General features: G+C 38.4%; 2 protein-coding genes across 3 annotated transcripts in view; both read right to left on the bottom strand.

Annotated features, from left to right (window-relative positions):
• Nucleotides 1–1716: 1716 nt before the first annotated feature.
• On the bottom strand, nucleotides 1717–8342 carry LOC113027447 (uncharacterized). The gene is made up of 4 exons (XM_026177058.2): nucleotides 8154–8342; nucleotides 7550–7639; nucleotides 7058–7294; nucleotides 1717–2939 (listed from the first exon to the last, which is right to left on the bottom strand). The coding sequence occupies exons 1-4, from the start codon at nucleotides 8212–8214 to the stop codon at nucleotides 2668–2670; spliced, it is 660 nt and encodes a 219-aa protein (XP_026032843.1). The 5' UTR covers nucleotides 8215–8342; the 3' UTR covers nucleotides 1717–2667.
• A 2074-nt stretch (nucleotides 8343–10416) lies between these two features.
• The window catches only part of LOC113026457 (forkhead box protein P4-like), a 33098-nt gene continuing 22104 nt past the window's right edge, over nucleotides 10417–21410 (bottom strand). For both annotated transcript variants that reach the window (XM_026175272.2, XM_080304592.1), the window contains 14 exons: nucleotides 19446–19550; nucleotides 18256–18336; nucleotides 17699–17810; nucleotides 17277–17454; nucleotides 16709–16813; nucleotides 15935–16022; nucleotides 14842–14973; nucleotides 13924–14107; nucleotides 13762–13832; nucleotides 12399–12500; nucleotides 12170–12291; nucleotides 11595–11664; nucleotides 11380–11510; nucleotides 10417–11289 (listed from right to left, as the gene is read on the bottom strand). In XM_026175272.2, the coding sequence (XP_026031057.1) occupies nucleotides 11160–11289; nucleotides 11380–11510; nucleotides 11595–11664; nucleotides 12170–12291; nucleotides 12399–12500; nucleotides 13762–13832; nucleotides 13924–14107; nucleotides 14842–14973; nucleotides 15935–16022; nucleotides 16709–16813; nucleotides 17277–17454; nucleotides 17699–17810; nucleotides 18256–18336; nucleotides 19446–19550 (1611 nt within the window). In that variant the 3' untranslated portion in view covers nucleotides 10417–11159. The remainder of the gene's footprint in view (nucleotides 11290–11379; nucleotides 11511–11594; nucleotides 11665–12169; nucleotides 12292–12398; nucleotides 12501–13761; nucleotides 13833–13923; nucleotides 14108–14841; nucleotides 14974–15934; nucleotides 16023–16708; nucleotides 16814–17276; nucleotides 17455–17698; nucleotides 17811–18255; nucleotides 18337–19445; nucleotides 19551–21410) is intronic.

Here is a 21410-nt window from a genome sequence, read left to right as displayed (position 1 = left end):
TTATTGTGTTCCCCACTGTTTTCTGCTGGCTAACTGAGGAAAGGCCTTGAAGGTTTTTTGTAATAAATTCTAATGTTGTAATCTGTTGTGCACAAACCACTCAAGATAAATAACTAAGCTAGTCAGTTTTTTTTTTTTTAAATCAGTAGGCTTGCAGTGAAGTGAGATGCATAGCAGTAGTTTGACATATTACCAAAGAGATGGACTATATTTAAGTGCTATTAACCTAGGGAGAAGTTGATTGGACTAGACCAGTGATGACACAAACAGTTTGACAGTGTGGGAAAGTGGAAGTGATAAGCTTAGATTAAGCTGACAGCACCTGGGAGCGGACAAATGTGAGGCCATAGATCTATCTGAACTTGCGCATGAGCTTCATTAGTTTACTTGTTACTGGACACTTTATTAGCCACAGCTTCCGACTACCCGGCTGGACTAGTTGGACCCATCTCCCTTGGCTTAATTCTACAACATGCAGATTCAATAAGGTGTTTGAAACATTCCTTAGAGATTTTGATCCATATTAACACTCACCAGACCAGGCAATACTTTTACATTGTCCACTCTCTTCTATTGTAGAATTTGATGAGCTCTTGTGATTTGCACCCTTAGTTTATTGCTCTTAGCTGACAGAAGGGGTTTTCTGCCGCTGATGTGATTAAGGTTCAACGTGTTATGTATTCAAAGATGCTCTTTTGCATACCTTTGTTGTAACAAGGAGTTAACAAGTTCCTGTTTCCTTCCCATCAACTTAAAGCACACTCAGAAAAATAAAGGTGCCAACTGGAACCAAAAGTGGTTCTTTAGACTGATGCCATAGAAGAACCTTTTTTGGTGCCACAAAGAACCTTTCAAACAATGGTTCTTTGAAGAACCATTTGTAATAGCTGAAGAACCATCCACAAAATAAAAAGGTTCTTTGACGTATGATGGTTCTTTAAAGAACCATGAAGCCGTCTGAAGAACCATTTAAGAACCATAATTTTTCTGAGTGCAGTGTGGCCATTTTTCACGTTTTTCACAACGCTCAAACAGCAAATGGAGATTTTCTCTTTTTCAGATAATTTTCTAAATTGTAGAAGTGGTTGCATGGGAAAAATCACAGTAAATCAGCAGTAATACAAGATCTTTTGGCATTAAGAACCATGCCAAGTTCAAAGCCACTCAAATCACCTCTGTTCCTTACTCTGATGCTAGGCTTGAACTTTGTGTTGACCGTGTCTACATGCAATGAATTGCTGCCATACATTTGGTTGAGGGTGTGTGTTGGATATGTCTCAGATAGAGCAAAGATAGCAGTCCCTCTCCCAAGCTAAGCTAACTATTTCCTCATCTCATATTGTAGAATTTGGTGAGCCCTTGTGGTTTGCGCTGCTATAACACTGTCGGACTAACACTGTACAGTTTCTTTGGAAAGAAGCGCCGTCTCTCAAAGCGAATCAGGCATTCTGTCATTTTAATTTCATGACCTGTGCCGTCGACCAAGTTTGGTCAGAAATTATATTATGCTGTGCTAGTAGTAGCTAACAGGTCAGTAACTGCTTACTGTAATGACATTGCAGTTCTCAGTAACAATATTAAGCTATTATATTACAGTTAAAATGATGTTGTTACTTGCATTACAAATGTCCTTCAGTTATCTGAACTAGTGCTACAGTCAATTTCATTTTGGGTGCAGGAGGTCAAAATGGTGGAGTAGTCTACAACTTTGAGGAGTGGAGATATGAACATGGATTTTATTTTTATTTCAAGAAAGGATAAGAGCATTAGGGACATGCAAACTGAGTTCAGGACAGAAACAGCAGCAAAAATATTGATACAAGAACTTCAGGTCTTTGCAACCTGCTGCAGACCGGATGTTAACACAAAGCTAGCAAAAAAAAAAAACCCAGCAGGATGTTAAAGACTTCTTTCTACCTGTTCATGTTTCTAAAACAGACTCGCTTCGGGGATCGCTCTGAAGTGTCCTTTGGGCTGGTTTTCAACTTTGCTTTCTGTTGTTGTATCTCGGTCCTTATTAGGATTGGTGTTGGTGTGTTTGTGTTAGTGTGCGGTTTATATTGTTAACTTGTCGTTATGTTGCAACATGCGTCATGTCATTTTACAAAGAATTAGGAGAGTAATGTAACGACTAGTGTAACACATTACTTCCTACAGCAAGGACTAGGCAACATAAAAGTAATGCAGCTTTAAGGAAAGGTTATGTGTAATGTATTGCATTAGTTACAACTCCAACACCGGCAGTGGTAGTCTCCAAGATCTGTACAAAGTCGTTGAAGGAGTTCCCTTTTAAATGTGGCCAGCAGCCATGCTGGTGTCCCCTAAATTTCAGTCTTTATGCCAGCCTAAGCTAAAGGACTCTTGGGTCTTTTTCATTGATTCAACTTCTAATATATCACGAAGAAACCCATTTTTACTGTTGTTTTTTCCCAATTGCACAACTGTTGTCGTTGTTTTGTTTTTTTATCTGGCATACCAAGAACATTTCATTCGCTTAAGACAAGCAGCATCAAATCAGAGAAAAAATATTGACTCATCACATCTCACATTTACTCATCTGTTTACATCACGGTTAATAAAATGATAGTTAATCAAAACCAACATCAGTATACTAATAAATCCAACATTAGTGTTACTTTCTCTTATTGGCCCACAGTCTTTAGTGTCCTAGCTGCGATGGCAGATTTCGCAACACTCCAGACAAAACTCGAGACACTCGGTTGGCTCGCAGCAGGACTCGAACAAGACGGAGTGGCAGTGGGCGTGGCAGGTGAGCTCCTCCATGGGAACCTCCTGAACGGCTGAACAGCAGCGGGTGCACGCGTGGCAGCAGGAGGAGCAGAGGGCGTGAAGGCATGATGAGCAAGCCTCCAGGAGACCCAGGAGCAGCACGGAGCAGTGGCACCACAGGCACGCCAGCAGCAGGTGAAAGCACGTGTCTGCAAAGAACACACGCAAAATCAGACACAAAACAGATTCAGCAACGTTCATCACGTGAGGTCAAACATGTTGTGTTCTAAGAGCTTGCCGCATCCCATCACAAACTGGGATTAACGACTCTATTAACCCTAAATTAATCTCTCACATGTTTGTTTGCAGTGGCAGCTGAAAGTTGAAAGATAAACTATTGTGCTGCAATGATCAAGTGTGATTGTGTTTACTTAATCACAGAGCTTTGTTCAGTCCTCATGGGAAAATAAAAAAGGCCGCAGAGGGCTTCCAGTGATGAACAACAACTAGGAAGGAGCTGTCACATGATAATTGTGCCGCTTCCTAAATTAGGTGCAGATGAAATTGCATACATTAACCCCACCAGTGGGTTACAGGGCGTCTCTCGCGATCCCAACAGTTGTATTGTTACGAAGCTAATGTTTTCATCCTCACACGGACTGGATAGCATGTGATATCATGCAAATCAAGCTGTTTTATCCTGTTTACTGAAGGAAATAAATGAAAAGGAGGCGGCAGAATTCCCTGGGGAGTGGGGTTGAGCGTTTTCCTGCTTAGCCGCCCGAATTATACACCCCCCACCTATAACTCACGGTAATACTTGTGCGTAGATGAAAACAGAGCATTATCTGTGGCTACTGTATTGATTTAATGAGTAACTTCATAGAGATAACAACATGAACACAATGATAAACAAGGAGTGGCCCATTGCACACTTGGAGAAAACAAGAGAAAGTGCAGCTTCAAAGCCTTTCAGCAAAACTTGAAACAGCTAAATTTGTATAGAAAGAGTCACTTTTATCTTCTTTGGTAACTCATTTGAATGTAAGCTATATTGCCAAAAGTATTCACTCAGCTGCCTTCACACACATATGAACCTGACTGCCATCCCTTTCTTCAACCATAGGGTTTAATGTGATGTAGGCCCACCCTTTGCAGCTATAACAGCTTCAACTCCACTGGGAAGGCTGTCCACAAGGTTTAGGAGAGGGTTTATGGGAATTTTGGGCCATTCTTTCGTTCTTCACTGTATTTGTGAGGTCAGACACTGATGCTGGATGAGAAGGCCTGGCTCCACTCTTAAATCATCCCAAACAAAGGTGCTTAAACATCAAGAGCTTCTTAGAGCGAGCCATTCTTTCACAAATGTTTGTAGACGCAGTCTGCATACCTAGCTGTTTGACTTTATACACCTGTGACCAGAGACTGGGAGTCTGATTACTTTTTTCAAGTAATGAGCAAAGTATTATTATTGCAAAAAACTAATTAGATTACTCTTACTTATGTAAGCAAAAATGCTTTTGTCAAAAAAATGACAAAAACATTATCGTCGGCTGTACACGTGGGAAGAAAACCTCTTTCTGCAGCGAAAAATTAAACTTCAAATCTGAGCAAGCACCTAGCACGCTGAATGTGAAATTCATAGAGAAAGCCCCGGATCCTCCCACTGACATGACTGTTGTAGCACCTGGCAAACCTCCACTGGCCCCACTCCTGCTAAACAGGTGAAAATAGACTTAGTGCTGCTGAATCTTTGATTTTATTTATTTTTTGGTGTGTTTTACTTGCATCTATTTGAAAGAATGAGTGTAAACACAAAAAATAATTTTATTTTAGATGCTGGAATATACAGAAAATAGGTTTAAATGTTAAACAAGTTTCTTCCAGTCAAAGCATGTTTTGTATAATTTAATTTTTGCTTGATGTAATATGCATAAAGTTAAAAGATTAAAACTAATAAAACAAGTTTTAAAAACAGACTTTTTCATTTGATTACATTTTATATGATGGATTATGCAGAAACAAATAGAACTGGACTGAAAGGTCTATAAAGTATTCAGGTTGCATATCATGTTTTTAAAAAGTAACTGAGTAATAAAGTAACTAATTACTTTAGAAAATAAGTAATCAGTAAAGTAAGGGGATCACTTTCTGGGAGAAGTAATCAGTAACTAATTACTATTTTCAAGTAACTTGACCAACACTTCCTGTGACCATGGAGGGTTACAGGTGAATTTAATCATTTGGATGGGTGAGTGAATACTCACTTGGTAATAGTAAGTAGGTAAGTAAATAAAGTTTATATACAGGGTGGGCCATTTATATGGATACACCGTAATAACATGGGAATGGTTGGTGATATTAAAGTCCTGTTTGTGGCACATTAGTATATGTGAGGGGGCAAACTCCTCAAGATGGGTGGTGACCATGGTGGCCATTTAGAAGCCGGCCATCTTGGAAACAACTTTTGTTTTTTCAATAAGAAGAGGGCCATGTGACACATCAAACTTATTGGTAATGTCACAAGAAAAACAATGGTGCGCTTGGTTTCAATGTAACTTTATTCTTTCATGAGTTATTTACAAGTTTCTCTTTGTTCGCAGCCATTGACATGTCGAAGAGGTTAACACGTGAGGAGCGGATCGAAATTGTGTTGATATCTGGTGAACGCAGTAACCGGGTCATTGCAGCAGATTTCAATGCAAGACACCCTACGAGACCACCCATCTCCCATGCTACAGTTAGCAAACTGCTTGCTAAGTTTCGTGAAACTGGTTCAGTGTTGGATTTGCCAAAATGTGGACACAAGAAAACTGTCACTAATGAAGAAACATCAGTGGCTGTCCTAGCTTCATTCAGCAAGAGCCCACAGCGTAGCACTCGCCGCATGTCACTGAGAGTGGCATTAGTCGAACATCCCTTCGGCGGATATTAGCTACTCACAAATGGCACCCTTACAAACTCCAGCTACTGCAGCATCTCAATGAGGATGACCCAGATCGGCGCACAGAATTTGCAGAATGGGCAAAACAAAAATTGGAACAGGACCCTCAGTTCACGCAGAAGATTTTGTTCAGTGATGAGGCAAACTTTTATGTGAATGGTGAAGTTAACAAACAAAACCACCGCTATTGGTCTGACACTAACCCACATTGGATGGATCCCTCCAAGACTGTTGGAACAACAAAAGTGATGGTTTGGTGTGGTATATGGGGTACAACGATAGTGGGTCCATTCTTCATCAATGGAAACCTCAAGGCCACTGGATATTTGAAATTGCTACATGATGATGTGTTTCCCTCTTTATGCACTGAAGCTGGCACGTTCCCTGAGTTTTTCCAGCAAGATGGTGCACCACCACATTATGGGTGCCAGGTCCGAGCATTCCTAGATGAACAGTTTCCTGGAAAGTGGATTGGTCGTCGTGGGTCAGTTGAATGGCCCCCAAGGTCTCCCGATCTGACCCCCTTAGACTTTTATCTTTGGGGTCATCTGAAGGCAATTGTCTATGGTGTGAAGATACGAGACGTGCAGCACTTGAAACTACGGATACTGGATGTCTGTGCTGGCATTTCTCCTGCGGTGTTGCTATCAGTGTGTGAAGAGTGGGAGAAGAGGGTTGCATTGACAATCCAACACAATGGGCAGCACATTGAACACATTTTATAAGTGGTCAGAAACTTGTAAATAACTCATGAAAGAATAAAGTTACGTTGAAACCAAGCACACCATTGTTTTTCTTGTGACATTACCAATAAGTTTGATGTGTCACATGGCCCTCTCCCTATTGAAAAAACAAAAGTTGTATCCAAGATGGCCGACTTCTAAATGGGCACCATGGTCACCACCCATCTTGGGGAGTTTGCCCCCTCACATATACTAATGTGCCACAAACAGGACTTTAATATCACCAACCATTCCCATGTTATTACGGTGTATCCATAAATGGCCCACCCTGTATATTGTGTCTATCAAACTCTTCCTGACTTAACTGTATGTTCTCAGTTTATTAGCTTAATCAATTCCTCAGATTAAAAGTGAGAACAGACAGATGTCACAATATAACCATATAGAAGCAGTAATATAGAAAAAAAAAGAATATTTTTACTGTGTAATAACTTTTGATATTGTGTATGTTAATATCACAGTTATTATTGTCTTAGTCCCGAAATACAGAACTTGCCTTGTCTTGGAAAGGAACATTGATCTGCTAGCGTATTAAAATTGCTTACTGTGTGCATCAAAATAAACGTTACAGTTTGTACTTTCTGTTCACATCGTCATTGTTCTTTACATTATGTAAATCAAGTCATACTGTAGAACTTACCAGCAGGTGTAGCCGCAGTTTGGTGTGATCCAGCCGCAGCACCTGTCTCCTTTCTCCTTTTACTGCTCCTGCTGCCGCTGTGCACTGACAACCTGGAGCCCGGCAGTCTGTCATCTGGAGCTGTGAGGCCACACCGTGGACACTTGGGCTTCTGCTGGTGGTCATATGTACGTTTCTTAAATGCTGCTGCCTCCTGTGAGGCCTCTGCTGGTGGAGAAACAGCAGGCAGAGGCTGAGCTGGAAATGGAAGGATCAGCTCGTGAGATTGTTGCAACTAAATGCCGGATGAAACAGTTTTCTGGCACATGTTGTTATATGTCTGTCTTTATCATTAGTTATAATTTGATTAAGTATTTCAATGATTAATTACAATGTGAATTAAAGAGGAAATTTCTTAGTTTACACCTTCTAAATAACCTGATCAGTCAGAGTAACAATAAATTTTTGTAACTGTATTAATAATGCTTCGCAGGTCTCTTTGTTTCCACTTACAGCTGATAAGATCAGTGGTGATGGTATTTCCTCTGCTAACAGGGTCACCCACTGAAAGGATTTCCTGGGCTGATTTTAGAGACGTGCTACCTTGAGACACAAAAAGAAAGACAAGTTAGATGTTGAGTTGGTAAAAAGGCAAGAAGCTCTATCGTGAATGCACTCAGCTCTTATATATTTGCCAGAATATTGCGATATTTAACAAATATAATGGAAACCTCTTAAGTTGCGAGCTCTTATTGCTGTCCCATGTTGCTTTATTGTGTCCAAAAAGCTTTTGACCCTTTGCCCATTTTGTTGTGGAGAAACACTAAAACCTTTAAATACGGAAAAATAGAAATCCTTACAAATAGTGAACAGAGGAACCAAATGTTGGTCCTTGTTTCTGTATTGGTTGAGAAAACCTATAAAATCTTGCACCTCCACCCTCACACCCACCCATTTCTCGTGATTTCTTAAAAATGACACCATTGTTTACATATGCTAATTAGGAAAAAGAGCGAGACTTTTGTCAATGTCCATCAAATAATCCGTCCTTAATCCTATTAACATAACTCTAAGTTACTGGAATTATTTGTTTTTACATCACATCATCTGCACTTACCTTTAGTCTGGCTTGTTTTTTGCTCCTCCCCATCCACAGATAAGTGCTCTCCTGGTAACATGTCTGGTGTACATGACTGCTCAGGATCCTTCTTACGCTTTGTTCACTCGATCTCCTCCTTCACCCTCTGGCTTCTGTCCACACCAAAGGGTCAGGAAACCTCCACCAACACCCAACATGCCGACATGAGTCACCGCTCAGGAGGCTTTTAGCTATGCTCTTTGTGTGTGTGTTTTGTTGTGAGTTAATAACAATCCCCTTCCCAACAGAGCGGCTGTGCCAAACATTGCTGATCACAGAGCACAAAGAAGGCCGAGGCCTTGCTGAGTGACTTCAAGTTGCTTTCTCTGTTCTGCTTTTAGTCACCTAACACAATGGAGACACATACCCCATGAGTGTGTCAGCTGAATATTGTGTATGTTCTCTTCCCTCTTTCTCACACAAGCCAAACCGATAAAAGTTGTCTGCTGTCTAGCTTTTAGTATGCATAACATAGTAATATTTCCCATGTGAGATGAGAAGATGCCACTAATTTCAAGAAAAGTCATATTTTTATGTGTGCCATAAAGCAGGATATTTTCCTGTTTTGTGCATTACTCTGTTTGCCTTTCACAATTGTTCAAATACCTTAAAATGTAAAAAGAACAGAGTAAAAAGTCAACATTTGTCATTGACGAGCCAACATTCAGTCCTGAGCCTGACATGCTTGTTTTAATCCTAAGAGCTTCTGTGGAGAAACAGAGCGTTAAAGCTGCCAGCTTTGTTTTTCTTTTTTAATCTCGAATCATTCATTTCATCAGGACCCGGGGTTTTAATAATTACCAATAAGGTGGTTAAGCCAAGAACCTGCTCAGAACATTTTTATGACGTTAAGTTTCTTTTTAATGACTTTAGATGCAATCAGTGTGTAAAATCAGTGTGTAAATGTCTGGCATCATTTCTGAATGGTGATTTTTTTTTTCAGCTGTTTAACTTATTTGTTAAGAGATGGTTAATTAGATTCATTTTGAGAATATCCTTTTACTTTTTCTTTTCGCACCAAAAGAAAACTTTTTAAAATTCAGACATTCCAAAGATTTTACATTTCTGGCTCACAAGATCAATTTAGACTAAAATAAAAATAAATTGCTTAAACTTGACTTGAAAATTGAGCTTGACAGTTTCTGGTATGTAAAGATTTGCCACATCATTGCATCGTTGGATTTAAAAGATGAAATCAGTAATAAGTAGTTTAAATACATTTAAATCTTTGCATGTGGAGATATTGTTTTTCCTGCAGAAGAGAACGTCGCGAACAGAACGAGCACATGTGCGGCAGCATCATTATTACCCACTGATGAGAAGATGAACAGAGACCGGCCTTTTTGGAGGGGCTGTTGATTAAGTGCTGTCAAAAGTGCTACATTAAAAAACATGCTGACTGGCCCGCCTCGCAGTGAGTATATGGCACATCAAAGCAACACATAAGTGAAGCTGTTGAAGTTGTCTAGCACCATGCTAACTTTCAGTCAGTACGCACACGGCACGGAGGCAATCAGAAGAAAATGTCATCTAATAGGCTGACAGCAAATCAAAGCAAGACCTGAGAAGGAACAGCAAACCTAAAGCTAACATGTTATCAGCAAAGACAATTACTGACAATAGTCAAAACAGGGAGCTGAAAAACCTTTTGTTCTGTGTTTGGTTGTGAAGTCTACAGTCACAGCTTCACTTCAGGGTGTGTATCAGTTGATGACACAATGTTGGGAGTGTTTATTTTATTATTTTAATTTCTAATAATTTAACAGGGATTGTAGCTGAGACCTCTTATCGGTGATCTTTAGAAATATAATATAATATATTCATATAGTAATATAGAAAACACTTATTTCAGGGTATGGTAGCATGATGAAAGTGAATGCAGAAGTTATTTTACTGTCTTTATGGAAATTTAATTAGCTTTATCTAATTTTGAAACAGTTAGCAGTACTGTGAAATTTATGTAAAAATTAAAGTGTAATGTTAAAATGTTATGGTTGTACTGACAGGGGCTGCAGCCATTTTTTGAAACAATGGTTTGGAGAAACCTCACAGTGTTTAGGTTACAAGTACATGCACCATGTCAAACAAATCCAAACATGACACTACAAATTTGCCTTTTTTTTAAACTTTGTATAAATCAGCATTAAAAATACCCGACGCATGGGTGTTACATTTTTAAGTATGCAAGTTGATAACTGAAGGAAAAAGCATAATGTTGCACAGCCTTATAAATACAACATTAAACTATTATATATATTTTTATTGTTAAATGTTGGACACAAGCCTACAGACTGACACATCTTTACACACATTATACAGACCGTGTTCTCAATAACAAAAACAGAACCTTTATTTCAGTATACAGACCCTCATTTAAAAAAAAAAACTGACCTGTGAAAATCCCATATTTTCTATCAATAATCACAACAGAGAAAACAGAAGAAACAGTGCACAACGAATGCTTTTCAGTTATTTAAAAGTGTCTTTGAGACACAAACTATTAACAAACATTATCAACAAACATTTTCTATCATCATAAATAATTAATACAAAAGCGTACGGGTTGTTTTTGGTGAAAAATCACAAATTGTTCTAAATTGTTGCCATTTTCTTGGCAAGATGTCCGTTAGAAAGTCAAACAAAACAAACAAACAAACAAAAAATACTATTATCCTAAGAAATGCGACTAATCTCGGTCACCTTTAAATGCTCAACTTGTTACATGTCTGTTTGATATTTGAATAATAACTGTTATTAAGATATATAGTCCAATATTTAAATATTTGATAAAAGTATTCCCAGCACAGAGACCACAAGTGGCACTATATTCTGCTTTCTTTTGCTGTTTGACTGAAATTGAGGAGAAATTGAGGCTGCTATAATCTGTCTCAAAGCTAAATTTACTTTATTACATTTGCTGATGAATAGAAAATATTCTAAATTGTTTTAATGCTGATTTTACTGCTTTTCTTAACAATAAAAGAGTCATTCAAGGTCAAACAAATGCCCTCCATCATTTTCACTCATGTCTGGCTGCAGGCTGACTGGTTTCACTGTCTGTATCAGACATCCTTGGTCATTCACCTTCAGCTCTTTGTCTTCAAGGAAAAGCGGCCTGTAAGAGGTTAAATAGAAAAGACATCAAACTTCAGAGTTATATCGCTAAATTTTTTTGGAGCGAATTTTATATCAAAGCTAAACTCACGTCTGGACACGAGGAGAGAAGTTTTGGTTTCTGTGGCTGTCAGCCATGCTGCTCCTTTGTATTTCACTCTTTGAATTTCCTCTTACGTTGTCTTTCTTGAGTCCTGGCAGTGACGCCTCTGCCAGTGCGGTCTGAAAAGAAAAGTGAGCATAAATGAAAGAGTGGCCACGCCCCCAACCTGTAAGCACTCCTGCGTTGAGAATGCATTGGCTCACCTGCAAGCCAGAATTCATTAGGGTTCCATAACCTGCACTGGAGGAAATACTTTTCATCAGTGATGGATTTCTGCAGATAATAGAAAATAACAGATAACAGCAATGAAAATTCATAATGTATTTAACAAATGAATAAGAGTAAAGGGCCTCTACTGAATGGAATTTTGAATTTTCCAACCACGTTTATCCATATTCTAAAGATTTTTGAGAATTTTTTCACTCAAATCACTCGGATTTGAGTGATATAGGAGAGCGATCAGCCTTATATTTCACAGCAATTTTCAGCTGTTTTAAATAAATCACCTGCAGAGATGTCTGTCTTTAAAATAAGGAAACTAAACCTTTCCTTTTGGTTTTTATAATATAGATGATACTTAGCACTGTAGACCATAAGGTTGAATATAAATTTGTGAATTTACAAACAGCAGAAGTTTGTGGTTACTCATGCTAAAGCTGTGTTTTGTGATTAAAATGTGATATTTTGATTATTGTGTAATTAATTATCATTATATTTATGAAATATGTACAGATACCCTGATGGCGGCACTGCGATAAACTAGGAGGATCTACTTTACCCTGTGATCTTCTGGGATCGCCTCCTCTGGTATTCCACCTCATCCACAGTCCACACCGCACCTTTCACATTCTCCACGCGCACGAAACACTTGTGCAGGCTCAAGTTGTGTCGAACCGCATTCTGATCCAGATGAAATCAGAGTGAGGAAGATATTTCTGAATGCATGCAGCATGCATCGGGTATGACACACAGTGGGATACAGAGTTAATCATCTGCAGGTGGAATACCTTCCAAGTGGCGGCGTTGCGTCGGAAATAAGCAAATGTCCTTGTGAACCAGTTGTATATCTCGTTGAGGGTTAGTTGCATGTCTGATGTTTCCATGATAGCCTGTAGATGGAAAGGAAATAATACACCGTAGCACAATACAGGATCAAATTAAAGCCTTCACTAGTTTATCGAAGGCAAGGAACAAAGATACGGCTTTTGTGTTTGTTTAAATTTAAGGAATCGCCAATTCTGCAAAAATAATGCTATAGTAGAAACAGATGCATGTTTTTCTATCAAGATTCACGCTTTAATGCTACGAAAATGTTAAAAAAAAATCAATTACAGATATTTCACAACCCTGCAGGTGAGCATGTATCTGGACCAGAAGGAGACTCCTGACATTTACTGCTTCCAGATGTTTTTGAAGCACCCTGTGATCTATTAGATGTCTCACGTGGTTACAAAGTATGAGCTTGTATGACTGCTCGGATTCTCTGGCATGAGTCTGTTAGTTGCTCCAAAGCGCAGGACGCAATGCCTTTGGTGAGGGAACTTTTACACTCCAAGCTCCAAACAGAAATGTAAAACCGACCTTTAATTGGACTCTTAATTGAAGTAGGCAATTACTTCCTTCTTTTTATTTACTTACTTTATTGTATTTTTTATTGTGCTTAATCATTTCTATCCTGTTTTTTTTACTCAGTTAATGATTCTTCTTCACACTTATTTTATCGACGTAGTTAAAGTGTACTTGCACAGTTTTTACATTTTGTGCAACAGCAAAACAACATATAACACACTGCGACTCCACACGAGACATCAAAAATGTAAATGCATTGGTTAACTACATACACATATATGACATTTAATATACAAACATCAACCTAATACAATCTTTTACACACACACACACAAACAAACAAAACAAAATTTCTAAACTTACATATACAAACCGAGGTTAAATATATAAAAGATATAAAAAGAAAAAACACAAACAAGCACATTTTTTTGATGTCAGGTGGATAAAAATATTGAAAATTAAATGTTTTATTCTGTTTTATAACATTATTCTGTCTTACAGTTAACTAGTGAGTCATGTGTAAACTATTTTTACTTATTAATCAGTTGTAAAAAGACCTCATGTCAGTTTTTCCATATTCACGCTCTAAAACCAGCTGACTACTAAAACAACAGGAAAACATGCATATTTAACTTGATAAAAACTTCAAACACGGATTGAAAATTGTATCACTTGAATCAAGTTATTCAAATCAATATGCAACATAGAGATTCCATGAAAACGTTGTTTAACCATTAATACGGGACCAGCAAATACAAAATAAAAGAAGGCGAATAGAAAGTTTAAAAAAACCTGTCATACCTGTCGAATCAGTGTGGCATAGGTGAAAGGTGGTCTGAGATCAGTGTTTTTGTAAAGCTCATATTCATTTTCTGAAACAAGAAAAAAAGCAGAATAAAGAAAAAGCAAAGTGAAAAATCTGGAATGAGCTGCTGTGTGTCAAGTGGCCAGGTTACACGTCACCTGAAGACAGCGAGTAGACCAGAGGGTGATTACGACGTCTGATTGGCCCAACGCCTGACGTGTGAGAGGGGAACTCTTTCTCACACCCCTGGGATGGAGTGCCAACAGGATCTAGAGGTCGAGGGGACACCTGGGCTGGGTCTGATGGTCTCAGCGAGGGTAAGCTGTTGGTGACTGAAGTGAGCTGAGAGTGACAAAAGCATGAAGTTAACAAAGGATCGAGAGCAGCGAACACTCTGACAGGGAAACAAAACAGAGTGGGAGATTCATAACAGGGCGTAACGGAGCGATTGGATTTGCCTCTTCAGAGGTGATTCCTCTAATGTCACAATAAGGAGGAAGCCAATTATTGTTAATTATAGGGTGAAATTGTTTGGTGGGTGTTGTGATTATGGCGCAATATTTGCAAGATTAACAAATGATTAGCTCCCACATTATCACAGCACGTCTGTGCCAACAGCTGGACACAGAGAGGAGAGGAAGCGCTCTGTACATTTAGCGTCCTCGCTTTGAAAAAGCACCGAGGGCTCCGCAAAGTAAAAGAGCAAAGATCAAATTAGAGCCATAGTCAAAAGGTGCTTTGTAAACTTTTTCAAAAAATGAATTTGTGTTTCAATTTGATAAAATATTTCTTACCAGGACCCTCATCACACATAGCATTGCCTCAGTGCTGTGTTTTGGGGATTTTTTTGTTCCTAAGGAAATGTCAGCTTGCTTTTGCAACTCATTCAACTGTAAAAGTTCAACAAGTCAATTACAGCCTGGCAGTATCTTCATCAGCGCTAGAAGAGATGAGGGTGAAGCCAGATGTGCTGTTTTCTCCACATATTTGGAGTTTCCCCCCCGTAACGCCGTAAATATCACGGCTCATTTACTCGACCTGTGTTGTTCGCGCAGCTATTACTGAACGCTGCCTACCTGCGGGCCGCACGGGTCAGCAGCCGTGTCGGACTGTGGCGACTGTGCAGGCGCCGAGAGCGATTGAGCTTCTAAAGATGGCAGATGCAGGTGAGCCATCATTGCCTGCAGACGCTGCCGTTCTTTGCAGAGCTGTAAGTGGAGATGAAGAAAGGAAGCGGAAATTGTAGTGGATGGTGTCACATTGTAATCACCAGACAGAGGTTATTGAAATGGAAGGCTGTGAACCTGACAGATCTCTGGAAGAAAGCGTTCGTTCTGTGTCAAACACCAGGAAAAGCACAGCAGGGGCTGAATGTTGCATGAGGATTTAGCATAAACAGAAAGGTTTCTAGATAGTCGAGCATTGGAGAAATTAATCAAGTGTTTCTTGTTTGAAGTGACTGCAGACAAGCCTTGCTCCAAATATAAACTTTTTTTTTCTTGGTTGGGTTGGGCATATATAAAGTATACAGAAAAATCCTCTTATCTCATGCATAATATCAGGTATCACCCATGTTTTAAATTATGACTGTATCATCATCTCAGTTCATCATTCAGTCTATAGAATATTACACATTTTGATGACGTAGCAACTAATCCCCCACATGATCCATAACAATTTAGAGGTTATTGTAACGTGCGAAGCACCGAAAGAACGCTATGAAAGTCAAGTCAAAGTTTATTCCTACAGCACATTTTAAAAGAACTCAGCTCACCAAAGTGCACAGGTTATACAAAATGCACATTTATCCGTAACAGTCACCAAATACATACTAAAAACCATCAAATACAATCAATTAAGTATAAAAGCTAGGGTTCTCTGCTCAACTAGAACTGAAAGCAAGAATAAGTAGTTTCAATAAGTTTCAACAGAGACGTGGGCAGCTGAAACACTGCTGAAAAGGCTCTAGCTCCTCTACTTTAAGTCTGGATTTATGAACACTCGTGCTTCTGGTTTGTAGACCTCAGTTGGAAATTGCACATAAAATGATAAAATCAATGTTGACCTTGAGAACATCTTAACACTGTGCAAGTTTCAATAAATCGGACATAATTCAAGCATCGCTGCTTCCTTTTCTGTCAGTGATACTTATAAGTTAAGAGTCCCTACCTGAAGGTCAAGCTGCTGAACCACCTGCATCTGGACTCTGCACTGGGCTGTACTTCTGTCATCCAGAGTGTGTTCACTGCTTATGTGCCTGAAACAAATAGAGCAAATATGTTAGGAGATTTTTTTTAAATGTAGAAGTAGAGGAAGAATCTTTTATCCCTTATCAAATACTGTGGATAAAACAACATTTAGACCCACACTGATGATGAAGTGAATGTTAAGGGCTATAACAACAACAGTAAGTATCTAAACAAAAATAAATCAAACTCAAATCAGCTGTGTGGTTATGAAGTAAAGGATTTTACAATATTTGCAGAAAGAAAGTTTAAGTTTATTTATATTGTTATTCTCATGTCTCAATGTTCGTTTTGGTTTTGAGTGAACAGTAAACAAACAAACAAGCAACACAAACAATAAAATCGTGTTAATTTCTAATTTTAGTTTTAAATAACCAGATTTTTTGTTTTTCACAAAGTAACATAACTAACATAATATTTAACATATTTAACTGTAAGCTGATCAATATCATAATTTTAAAATTGTAAAGTTTGAAAGAAGTAATCAAAATGAAAAAAGCAAATCCATAACAGTGGAGCTATTACCTAATTATGTCTTTTCAAATGTAATCCATTTCATTAAAAAAAATGTGATTACATAATTCACATATTATCCATTAGTATCTGAAGATGAGGTTAAGAGATGTCAGTTATTCTGCTGCTTTGTTTTCACTGCTATATGTCAAAAATTAAAAGTGTGAAGATTGTTTAAACCTACTTGATAAACTGGCTGAAGTTTTCACAGACTGACTCACAACCGGGCCAATTACACACGCCGTGACCGAAGAGGGCGTGTTTGGCAGCGTGATCACCTTTAACAGTGCTGATCGAGAGAGAGAGAGAGAGAGAGAGAGAGAAGGGCCTGTCAAGATTAAAGAAACCACAGCAGGCAAACAACAAAACAGCAATAAAACAGATATAAGAGTGTTTTGTTTTCTTTTCAGGTAGCAGAAATGACAGGAGAGAGGTGGCAGGGAGCACTGACAAAAAAAAAGCACAAAAAACAGGATAACTATTTACTTTTGATTCGGGACGTGTACTGCAGTTACGTAAACTTTTTCTTTGCTGATCCACTTCAGGTGGCAGAACACAAAGCAAACAAACAATACAAAATACATTGTCCCCAAGGGGAATTAAAAGTGAAGTCTCAAAAGCAAACATCTCCTCACCCGCACCTTGAGAGAAAAAAAAAATGTCTACAGATGACAAGTCTTTGATGTTAACAGAAAAAAGGCAGTGTCACCTGAGCCCTCCTGCTGCTTACAGCGAGAACAGACGGCTCTTACCTCTCAGCTCTGTGAGGACAGGCAGACTGCTGGTCATCGGCTTGTCTCCCTGGGACTTTTGCTGACATTATTTTGCCAGCGGAAGATTCTCGATTCTCTTTTATTGTGGTTTTATCTTCAGTCATTCCAATTGTGAGCTCTTTCCATACTTGCTGCATCTTTGCAGGGCTGAGACAAGCTAAAAGATGATTGAAAACACAAAGTCTATCAATACTGCTGCAAATAGCAAAGTAGCTGTGGTGTATTTTTCTAGCGATGTAACATTTGTTATTCAGTGTACATTAATTATACAGAGCCCCTGCTGTTCCTTCAATCTCGAAATGATGACTTAAAACACATAGTATGCACAAAATGAAAGAGTTGATTTGAAGAAACTTTTTTTTAATGTATAACTTTTGGAAATAGATGTAAAGAGGAGTGACCTGGAGAGAGAGCGGGAGAGGACAGCGCTGGTCTGTGCGCCCGGAGGAGCTGCTGCTGTTGCTGCTGCTGGAGTTGGATGAGCTGCTGGAAGACGAGCTGGGGAGAGGAGAGCTGGAGGATGGGGAAAGAAAGCATTTCTACTGAGGTAGTAAACACTGCCCTCACTCTCTTTTGCCATACCAGAGTGAGACCAGTCAGTCCATTAAGGGTCACATCTGGTAGATGTTTAGATATCGATTCTGGGCTTTTAAGGCTGGAAGAGCGTAATTTTAAGTCAGGTGATATCACCATTTAATGATAACGTTTAATGACTTTATCAGTTGCTGAAATGATTTTAAAATAAAAGGCCAAATCCACATACTATTTCTGTTCAAGCTCAGATGTCAAAATTCTTTTAAAATAAAAGCCCAAATCCATTCATTATTTCACTTTAATCTCTACAACCAGAGAAAGGAAAAGTAATAAATATTTATTTTTTATATGTGTATCAATCTTCAACAATAGGATATCCTCCAAAAATATATAGGTGTGTAATATTGTAGCCTGAGACTCTTACCTCTTTGATTTTCTTACTGGACTGTTGCTGAAGCAGCTGAATCTGTTGTTGCTGCTTCTTGTAGAACTCTTTCAGGTGATGCTATCAAAAAATGTAGCATTATCACGATCATTTAGACACTTATAACTGCTACTGGCAGAAATGTTTGTTTGTTTTATTTATTTTAGGCTGCCTCATGGTTGCCAATCTTAGGTGTGTGGTACAATTTCAGTATTTGGTATATTACAGAAGGTGGAAACAATGACAAAAAGTTTTTTTTTACTGAAGATAGAGATTTACAGACACACTAGCTGGGTATAGGCTGTCTGATATTAAACCTGTTCAAAGACTGCGTGCTTAAGCATTAAAACACTTTAATCCAGGCAAACTCTTTATAAAAATCATGATTCTTTGTTGTTTCCCTGCTACAAGAGGAGAATAAATAACAACAAAGCAACAACAACAGAAACCACAGAAGAAAGGGGTCATAGGCTAACATTGCCATTTTAAATACTGACATCTTGGTGATATGATGGTACTAAGCCAAAATTAATACATTCTCTTTAATGAGATGGAGTTAAACCTTAGTGGAGAAAGTCTAGGTAAGTGAAAAGGTTGAGTTAAAATCCAGAAGCGTTTTTAATAATTATACCTTTTGGTTCTCCTAGTATAAGTCATAATGTGCTAGCACTAGCACTTTTGCACTTTATCTAATGTTAAATATGTATTATAACATTTAGTAAGCTGCTGCGTTATTGTATTATTATTATTATTATTATTATTATTATTATTATTATTATTATTATACATATTGGTTGATTGGTTGACTTTGAAACACCAGTTTGCTTTGGAATGACTAGCTTACAAATTAGCTCACCTTGATAGCATTAAGCTCATGTTAATCACGGCCTCAGTCTAAATCATTTTGCAGTAACATTAACTCAAATATCTAACCTTATAACCACAATGTATTCTCATTGTCATAAATTCCCATTGATAAGAGTTTTGTCGTTTTTTAACGCTTGCTAGCTAAGTCACTTCTCTTAGCTAGTAAACTAGGCTAAGTTAACAACAATCATAATAATTATATGTATATGCAAATAATAAATAAACAAATATAGTAGCCAATTTACAAACTTTGCTGTGTTATGTAAGTCATGTTTATCAAACACCACCACCCTGACATGTATATATGTTAACTGTGCAAATACCTGATGAAGCAGAAGGGCTTGCTGCTTCTGGTGGATCAGAGCCTGCAGCTGGCTGGGAGCCAGAAACTGCTGAATCTGCTGAGGGGCCATCATAGCAAGAAAGACCTCAAAGAAGAAGAGGAAGGACAACATTTTAAAGGACAGTCAGGAGTGCAGTCAAAACAATAACTGAGACAGAGTGTCAGGTGATAAACAGTAATAACCATCAAATGGGAATCTTTCCAATTACACAACAGTGTTGTCAACCTTTTGTGAACATCATCATGCTGGATTGTGTCACTGACCCAAAATGAGACTGGAGATAGGCTGACCAGTTAATTAGCAACACAATTTCAAGCTTGTTGTGGCTCCTAATAGAAGTGTATGGGTATTAATAAAGGCAAACACTCCCAGAATAATAACTGATCTGCGCTGTCACTGATAGGGTGACAAATAACAAGGCTATTGTCTCCCTTTGTAGTCACACAGAGCCTACAGCAATTACCATGACTGCATTAAGAAACAACAACATGCATATTCCACATGTTGTATTACAAACAACACATAAAAAAGGTGCTACTAAATGATTGTTGGGGAAAATATAATTTATTTGAATTTTGCAGTATGTGGTTTCCTTATCTATATATAAAACATCAACCGTTATATAAAGACTAAAGCTGTTCTTTGGGTTTGGTAAAGCTGTCATATTGAAGTAATATCTCAGCAGCCTGCAGGATGTAATGAAAGAATGCACCAAGGACTTCAAGTTTGTAATTTTTCCACCCATCAGTCCATTGAGATGTTGCCCCCTGTGTTCAACCAGACTGAGAAAGTTAAGAGCAATAGGCATTACATGAAGAACAAGGAAGGAAGGAGGTGCAGTGGTCTTATTTAGTGCTGAAACAGCTGGCCTTTTAATTTACTGGTTGATTGGCAGAAGTTAAATCAACCATCAAGATTATGTAGACATACTTTCTCAAAAACCAGGGGGAGGACAAAGATGCTTTACCAAAATTAGCAAAGAAAAAAATAAGCTTTAAAAAAGTTCAACTACCACACCCCAAAAAAACACAAACCACACGGTGGTTATGCCACGTTTTTAAAAATATAAAAGTTTAAGACAAGACTGACAAATATATGTGTCAAACTTTTTTTGTTCTCCCCGAATGTTCTTTTGCATGTAGGTGCAGCTGGCTTCATTATCGCACTTTACAAATCACCGTGCATCCATTTGCTGCGTGCAGCCTGGATACAGGTAAGAAAGAAATGCATTGAAGATGAAGGTCCCTGCCTTTTATTATCAAAGGAAAAAAAACAGTTTTCTACATGAATAGTCCTTATTTGTAATATTTTTAGGGTTTTCAGATTGAAAAAAAAAATTCATATCACAAGTCATTATTAAATTCTGAAAACCAGAATCTGGGTAAAGGGTAAAGTTATTATGTCAGCTGAAAATACCCCCCCCCCCCCCCCCCACCAAAAAATAGGATCTTTAAATATTAACACCATGCAGTTGAAGTCCAGATTTAGAAAGTGAATTAGGAGAATAGAACAGAACAAAAGTGACAAGATGACAGGACGGACTGGAGGAAGCGCTGTTGCTGGCCGCTAATTATCTCAGTTGTTTCATTGATCCCTTAGATTAAGATTACCAGGGATGGAATTGCAAGAGACAACCATAAAATTGTGTTGGGCCATGCTTATTTGCCGTTCACTTGCATCTGTTTGACCTAGGTCTGTGCACAATTATTCCTCCCTGGCTCTGACTCACAAGCTAATAACGAAGGACAAACAAGAATTCTGTGTGTCAACTCCCCGCTCCCCTCAGATCTCATATGAAATCTTTGTCACTGTCAACAGAGCCGTGAGCTCTGGGTTTCGTGTCCTGCCAGAGGATATCCAATATGAGGCCATGGGGTATTTCTCTCTTGACATCTGTTTGAAGAAGAGTGTTCTGTTTTCCACTTATGAAGGAGAGGAAAGAGC

Source organism: Astatotilapia calliptera, chromosome 7, assembly GCF_964374335.1.
Source record: "Astatotilapia calliptera chromosome 7, fAstCal68.1, whole genome shotgun sequence".
Classification (NCBI taxonomy): domain Eukaryota; kingdom Metazoa; phylum Chordata; class Actinopteri; order Cichliformes; family Cichlidae; genus Astatotilapia; species Astatotilapia calliptera.
This window is presented reverse-complemented; position numbering and strand designations above follow the sequence as displayed.